The sequence below is a fragment of the Phragmites australis genome, chromosome 3, assembly GCF_958298935.1.
Source record: "Phragmites australis chromosome 3, lpPhrAust1.1, whole genome shotgun sequence".
In the NCBI taxonomy this organism is placed as follows: domain Eukaryota; kingdom Viridiplantae; phylum Streptophyta; class Magnoliopsida; order Poales; family Poaceae; genus Phragmites; species Phragmites australis.
The window spans coordinates 18,611,846-18,619,484 of NC_084923.1; the positions used below are offsets into that span (position 1 = coordinate 18,611,846).

Consider the following 7,639-nt stretch of genomic DNA (forward strand, 5'->3'; position numbering starts at 1 on the left):
TAGCTATTTTTTTTAACCAGATTTTAGGGTTTGATCAATCTTGTACAAACCATATTCAAGTTCAATAATGCATCAGAAGCGTGCACTGCACTTGTGGTGAAAAAATAACATATTTCCTAGATTTCAGCTGACTAAAATCTCAAAAACTTACAGCTGACGTTGATAGTTGGCAGGACAGGGGTTCAAGAAGGGGGCTTCAAGATTCGCCGATGTCGTTCCCCAGGTTTAGAGGACGCCTAGGACAGTCAATCAGACCAACAATGGTGGTGGACACAGGACAACGGGTGCACTACTAGTCGCGGGAAGCAGAAGAACACCAGATGGAAAGGGTTAGGGCAGGGACGATGGAAATGCCAAGTTAGTGTGGCAATAGGCGGTAGATATGGAGCTGACGTTGATTGTTTGTGGGTTAGGTGTTCGAGGAGGGGTCTTCGGAACTTGCCGGTGTCATTTCCTAGGCTTAGAGGATGCTTAGGACAGTCAACTAGACCGATGGTGGTGACGGACACAAGATAGCACAGCAACATAATCACTACTGGTCACAGAAAACAAAAGAACACTCGATGGAAATGGTTAGAGCAAGGACGACAGAAATGCCTAGTGTGGCAACATGTAGTACGTGGAACCAGCAGTAGAGAGGAGATAGGCAGGGTGTGGTTCAAAGTCGCAGAGAAGAGCAAGTGGGAGGACGAAGACGTGCGCAGAAGAAGACACGTGCAGAAGGAAGAAGCAGCATAGTAATTGCTAGAAATGGTTGTCTGTAATTTAGTGACTGTTCAATCACCTGAAAAATAATTATGCGCTTGACATCTAACTCAACTCTCTGAGTTGGTCACTCCATCGAAGGAAGAAGCAGAACAGGTGAAGCAAAACAACATTGTATCTCTATCACATCAGCTGTGTTGAAACTACCCATATTTCATATGCTATGCATAACAAGAAAATGTTCCAGTCCAACAGGCAAGATATACAAATTATGCAAGACAAGGACAAGCGAGTATTTCTGGGGGAAAATTTTGGAACCAGGAAACTAGCAGTTTAAATACTGTAATCTAATACTAAAACAACAATACAATTCACACCAGCTTCCGTGAAGAAAAAAAATCCCACATCCAAGCACCTATAGCAGCTCATCAACTGATCAATTTGGAGACACTGATCCTTTAAGTCTGGATCACTTGATAAGAGCCTCCATAGCTTCAAAGAAGAGAGGAACCATCTCCCTGTTTGGAGTTTTGACTGCACACTTTACACCAGGAACACTAACCGCGGCAGTAAGCTCTATAAGGAAGGGAATTCCGCGGGGAATCTTTGCAGAGAGATACAGAACATCCATGTTTGCATTTCTTCGCTTGGCTATAAAGAACACATTCGATGCTGCAAGGTGTTCAACAATAGCATCTATGCTGTTGATGACAGAGCTGGGGTATTCTTTTGTAAACTCATTGTCATCAGGTAAAGATTTCCAGGCCTGCAAACAGACAAAATCGCTTCAAACTTCAGATAAAGGAACCGAAAATGGGCAAGTTGAGTGACTTGAATCAAGTCAATCAGCTACTACTGAGAATAACATGCTACCACACCCCTTCACTGAACCCCCGCCCCCAAAGGAGATTTTAGCTTTTTTACCTCAAGAAAACTTGTTCGCTCCATTTTTCCATCTTCACCGAAGAAGACATGCAGTGAAAACTTGTCATTGAAGTACCACACTGGCTGCTGATTATTTTTAACGGCAACCTGAAGTAGAGAGTTTGGTGCACCCGGGGAGACATTCTGGAACATAACCATAGGTAGAAGTGTCCTGGCTGAGGCCCCCGGTTGCAGCGGAGGAACCTTATTCACAGAAAGAAATCAAGCTCAGTCCATGAAACTTAGACCTAAAGCGTTTTTTGTGTTATTTACAGAAGATACTCATTGTGGCACCTGAAGTGGTTCACCAGCTGCAAGACCAAAGGTGTTCTTGTTAAACTGAATCATAAATCCATCTAAGACTCCCTGGGTGCCATTCTCAAAAGATATATCATAATATATCTGGCCATCACGGCGCGCTAGTTGTGCGCTAATCTGCAGTCCTTGGCCGTTGGTTGAAGGCAGTAAGACAGGTAGTGGAGGGCTGAAAAAGAAACGAACATAGAAATCAATATGGTCAAATACCTGTTCAAGTCAAATAAAATGAATAAGTACCGAAGCAGAGCTTGGATAAAAAAACCATAAAAAGCTTTACTAACCCTGTAGGTGCTGTAGGTTCATCGACAGGAACAATCGCATTATCCATACCCATCAAATCACCTAGAAGGTCTGGCATTGGAGCAGGAGCTGATGGGGATGCAGCTACCGGCTGCTTCACTGGTACATGAGAAGAAGTGCCAGCACTAGAGGAAGGGGATGCCCCATCAACTCCCTGAGATGGTGACTCTGAATACCCTGTTTCAGCTGTATCAGCAAACTCCTCATCATCAGCTCTAGGAGCAGCCTTGACACGGCTGACAAATGATTCTGGAGGCTTGTGATAAACTGATGAAAGGGTAGAAATGTTTGCTAGCAGCTCATCAAGTAGTGATGAGTCAAGCAGGTTGGAGTCATCGCTGATCACAGGTTTCTCCGCCAGAACAACATCTTTTGCAGCCTGCAGAAAGCCAAATATATTTCAGTGGTTAGGTGGATATCTAACCGAACTATGGATAAAAAAGCGCAAACATGGAATACCTCAGGATCAGTAGAAAGGAGTCGCCAGTATATGTAAGCTCGATCCCGCAAATCCGGATTGTCCGTTTCAACTGTTGCGTTATTGAGAACAGCCTACACAAAACAGTTATGCAAATTAAGCACTGAACTGTGATATTTATAAGACATTGAACAGGATTGTTCATCACAATATTAAGGGACTAAATCATTTAGAAGCAAAGCATTCATTCTTGTCGGACGAAGCATCTACTCATTTTCATATAAGACTATTCCAACAATCAATGTTGCAGCAAAGATCAACATTATTCTCAGTGCTCTCAAGACTTTGATACATCACCCATGAAAACCCACGATACCAAGTAAGTAAATATTCGAAGACACCTTAAACCAAGTATAAGGCTGTCATGTACTCAACAATCTTTAAAAATATCGCATACACGAATAAACACATAAGCAGCTGAAAATAGCAACCTGTATCATCTGTTGCGGCCCCTCAGTTGGCTTCTTAAGAAACAATTTAACAGTAGCCGTTAGCAGCTGCAGTTGAACTAACGCCGGTTCTTCTGGGAATGTTTCCAAGAAGCTCTCGAGAAGTTCATCAGCGTTGTCAATTCTTTCAGCATATTCTCCAATTATCCAAATCATTGATGCCTACAAAAAGTAAGTCACGTAAGTGCACAAAAACAAGTTTCCTTTAAAGATACATTCAGTTAAAGATGTTCATCGACTAAGACCTTAGCCTCTGGCTCATCTAAAGTGTCCAGACTTTCACAAAGCGTCGCGATGATAGACTCATACCTGTAAATATTCGTCAAGAAAATAGTTAATTATACACAACATTTATTCGGTAAAACAAAAAGGGAGTTCTAATAGTTTGATAGTTCCAAAATATAGAAATCAATCAATGCAGAAGTACTCACGTGTTAGGGTAGCGTCTGAAGATGTCCTTGATAACAATTATAGCTTCCTGCACAACATAATTAACTTTTATCTTTATCAGCTCAAGCAAAACGCTGATGCACCTTTCAGCAGCTCTCTCCAATTTAATTGCACATCTTCCAATAGCACGAACAGCTTTCCGCACAAAGTCAACATCAACCTCTGTTGCATACTCTTTGAACTCCAATAGTACCTAGAACAAAATATGTCAGCGTCTGAAGGGGAAATTGCAGAGAAGAAATCACCTAGTACCAACAGCACTCTAATAAGAGAAATATATTCAATAAATTTAACAATCGCAGATAATTTTGTCGATTTCTGAACTTCTGTTATGTATGAGGCCAGAAAACAATAAAAGGAAACTGTAGCTGAAAATAATCTGACTTCAATCAACATGAGCTAGAAGCAACAACAACATACAAGGGAAAAGATGATTCTGTACCTGATCTATGTTTCGATCTGAGGAAAGCTTTATCATAATCTCCAACTTTTCCATCTTAACATATATAGGGTCGTTGTACTTGCAAAAGAAGACCTAGAGCCAAACATACTATTGAGTTAAAGAAAAACACTGTGACATGATTGATGAATAAGAACAGCTCAAAAATGTCACCTTAATTTCATGAGCAAGTATTGTAGGCCTCTTTTGAACAATCAAATTAATGTTCCTCAAGGCTACATACTGAATCTCAGGCTCTGCAGACAAAAGAGTAACAAGAGGGGGCGCCATTTTCTTACAGAGATTCCGGACTACATCCGTGCTAGTAATGAGCTCCATTTGTAGAAGGATTATCTAATAAAAAAATAAAAAGATAGCATCAACAAAAGCTCCCATCTAGTACAGAACAGCAAAACCAATAGGCTAGGCACTTTACCAAAAGAGCCAGCAAAACTATTTTTGGAAATGAAAACAAACAAGAAATGATGCTTTGGAGTTTGGTTAGTAGCTAAATGACACCATCAACTCGTCTAATGATGGTGTAGCAGTAGTCCTATTCACTTAAAAAGTCAAGAAACATTAAAATCAATTCAGGGCTAGAATTCATTGGTTCCTACGGTTTACCATGATATAAATTCAAGATGAAAGAAGAAACAAGTCTTCCATCCCTGCTACCATGCAGTGAAGACTGGAAAGTACCTCTATACGGGCCTTACTGATCAGTAGTCATAGTGAACTACAGTTACTGCATAAGAACATCTACAGCATTCCAGTACATGCAAATCAGGCAATAATGTACCTTGACAGCAGAAAGAACAACAGCACAATTTGCATGTTGGAGACGGGGTGTAACTCGTTCCACTATATTTTCTGCTTCCCTGGCATCTGCTGCTTTGTACCTTGACAAAGAATCCAGAATGAAGACTTGGCCCCACCTGCAAATTTATCAAAATATTAAAGCGCCTGCTTTAGTAAACTACCAAGAAATTCAAAACCCGGTGTAGCGAGAAGTGCAACATACTCCGTGCATTCATTCAAAGCTGTCAGAAGCTTCGACAGTGTATGACTGTTAATCTCAAAGATTGGCCGAACGCTACTGTCTTGAATCTCCGCCAGAGCAGCAACAGCATTTGCAACGACCATAGGATTATTGTCAGATATTAAGTCCTTAAGAGCCTCTAGAAATCCTCTGTCCTCCACTAGCTCAGCATTTATATCATAAAGCTTAGCGACACAAATAGCTGCAGTTTTCCGCACATACGGATCATCATCCTGTGAGAACAATTTAAGGCCCACATATATGGTTATTTAGATGGAAGATGGTCAGCTTAATTTAACAATGTTATAGAAGCAAGAAGAAAGACCTTGAGGCATCTTTGAAGTGGATCACAGAGATACTCTGTGATTTTGTCGACACGGATACAACCCATTGTCCTAACAGCTAAAGCACGAATCAATGGATTTGGGTCTTGTGAATCCTGCAGAAGTTTCAAGTCATCAATAATCTGATTAGATGATATTTCTAGGTTTTATTTTTAATCATACAGTAATCTTCTTTTCTTGCACAAATGTTTATTGCAAGTATGGTTATACTTTCTTACCTTAACAAATGTGTTCACGGCAAGTATGGCAAGATCAGGTTGACTTTTAGCATAGTTGATGAGATATAAATATACTAGCTTCTTCAGCTCCAAGTTCTCAGTCTGCATGCAGTTCACGACATCAGTAAACAATGATGAGACATCTTTTCCAACAGTCATAGCAGCGATCACTTTCTTGACAGCATCCTTTCTCTTGTCCTGCAAGCAATGTTTCGAATAGAAGCTCGGACATCAGAAATTGCAGAAATAAAGCTTAATTACTGAAAATCCAAACGCCAAAGTAAACAAGAAACTTAAATGGCATGAAACGGCATAGAATCCTAAATTTGTAACATTAATTTCAATATCACCTAACTAGCGGTACTTCATCCGATTAAAAGCGTGCATGGTCAAACTACCATGCTAAACTCACATTAAACCAAGGGTACATAAATTACAACCATTACGGAAGCATAACATTTATGATTTATCTTGCACCGCCTGATTTTTTTATTGAGGAATGCACTGCCTGATTTGTGACACAGCAGCATGTGCTCTGTGCTTATGTCCTGCATATATTTTCTCTTTCTTTTAGCCGTAAACGTCATTTACGGCATATGTGCAAAACGTATCAGAAAAAAACTATAAACAACTTTTTGCATCACCAATGGGTATAAAGGGCATTTTAAATTCACTAAACACAAAAGGAAAATGGTGAAGCATGTATTTGCTTGGAACATGGAAAAGTGGAGAGATCAACCAAGCACGCCTTACTGTATCACTATTTGACACACACACAATCAAACATAAAGTGAAAACATTTACTAAGCAACAAGAACATTCACAGTTTAAAACGTAAAAATATATTGGACGCAATCAGAACATGCGAAGGAGTTTGCTGATGATTTGTATGTAGGGAGAACAAAGAATGTGTCTGGACATGGTAGGGGTAAAGCACTGCACTGAACCCATGCGCATACATTTCGCAACTTCTACACTAATCGAATGCAGTTAATGATCAACAGATTAACCTCCCGCTAATTCATCTAGGCATACAATGAACCATCAGATGGTTCATACCAGTTCCTACTTAGTCCTTACAGTCAAAGCTTCAGATGGATCAGAGTTGAATTCATTCATATCGTTCCAACTGAAACCCAATCCCGTCCAAACAGGCCTAACACTGCTAGAGTAGCCCAGCTCCGCACCAAATTCTGCAAATTCTAGCTCATTCATCCCGAACATAACCCCGAAATGAGCACTTCCGGCGCAAAATCCCATCCCACGAACACGAGCAAACCCCACAAGAAAAGAAATCCGGACCCGCAGATCTAGAAGCGGCCGCGCCCGGAGCCCCACCGCACCCGCGCCCAGATCTGGATCCGCACGCAGGAGCAATTCAGCAGGCCCGGCGAGTCACAGAACGAGAACAAGGTAGGAGAGGGACAGCGAGGATGGGGACCTTGTACTGGGAGTTGAGCTCCTCCTTGAGCTCGGGGATCTCCCCCTTCTTGGTGGTGGAGAAGTACTTGGAGTCGTGCCCGCTCATCTCGTCCGCCCCGCCGAGCCTACCCTGCCGACGACGCTCGTCGCCTGCTCCGGCCGCGCCGGTGGTCGCGGTGTGGGGGGCGTGATCTCGCTCGCGGTGGCGGTGGGTGGGGGGAGGACGAAGGCTGGAAAGGGAGGCTTGGGGATTTGACGACGAGACGACGGTGGAGATCTGATCGGCTGCTGCGCTAAAATCATTTCGTGTTTTTCGACTTTTACTAACTCCACCGAACGGAATTTCCGCACTAAATTCCTAAGAATCCGTTTACAATACAAGAAATTCATCCATTTTCTCGTGTGATTTTGAAAAGAGTCCGACGTTCGTTTCTGAAGGCTTATCGAGTTTACATGGAATTTCGTTGTAGTATTAGCGTAAATTATTAAGTTTTGTATTTATAATTTTCAAAGTATAAAATGCCCACGAGTAAAAGTAGGTAATAAAAAACTT

The 7,639-nt window shown here is 41.6% G+C and overlaps 1 protein-coding gene across 1 annotated transcript; it reads right to left on the bottom strand.

Moving 5' to 3' along the window:
• Window positions 1–862: 862 nt before the first annotated feature.
• On the bottom strand, window positions 863–7,384 carry LOC133912530 (beta-adaptin-like protein C). The gene is made up of 15 exons (XM_062355316.1): window positions 7,106–7,384; window positions 5,665–5,862; window positions 5,428–5,541; window positions 5,085–5,335; window positions 4,863–4,998; window positions 4,238–4,417; window positions 4,067–4,159; window positions 3,606–3,817; window positions 3,420–3,483; window positions 3,157–3,336; window positions 2,707–2,799; window positions 2,229–2,626; window positions 1,924–2,113; window positions 1,630–1,833; window positions 863–1,471 (listed from the first exon to the last, which is right to left on the bottom strand). Exons 1-15 carry the CDS (start codon window positions 7,190–7,192, stop codon window positions 1,175–1,177), a joined length of 2,697 nt encoding a protein of 898 aa, XP_062211300.1. The 5' UTR covers window positions 7,193–7,384; the 3' UTR covers window positions 863–1,174.
• Window positions 7,385–7,639: the final 255 nt, after the last annotated feature.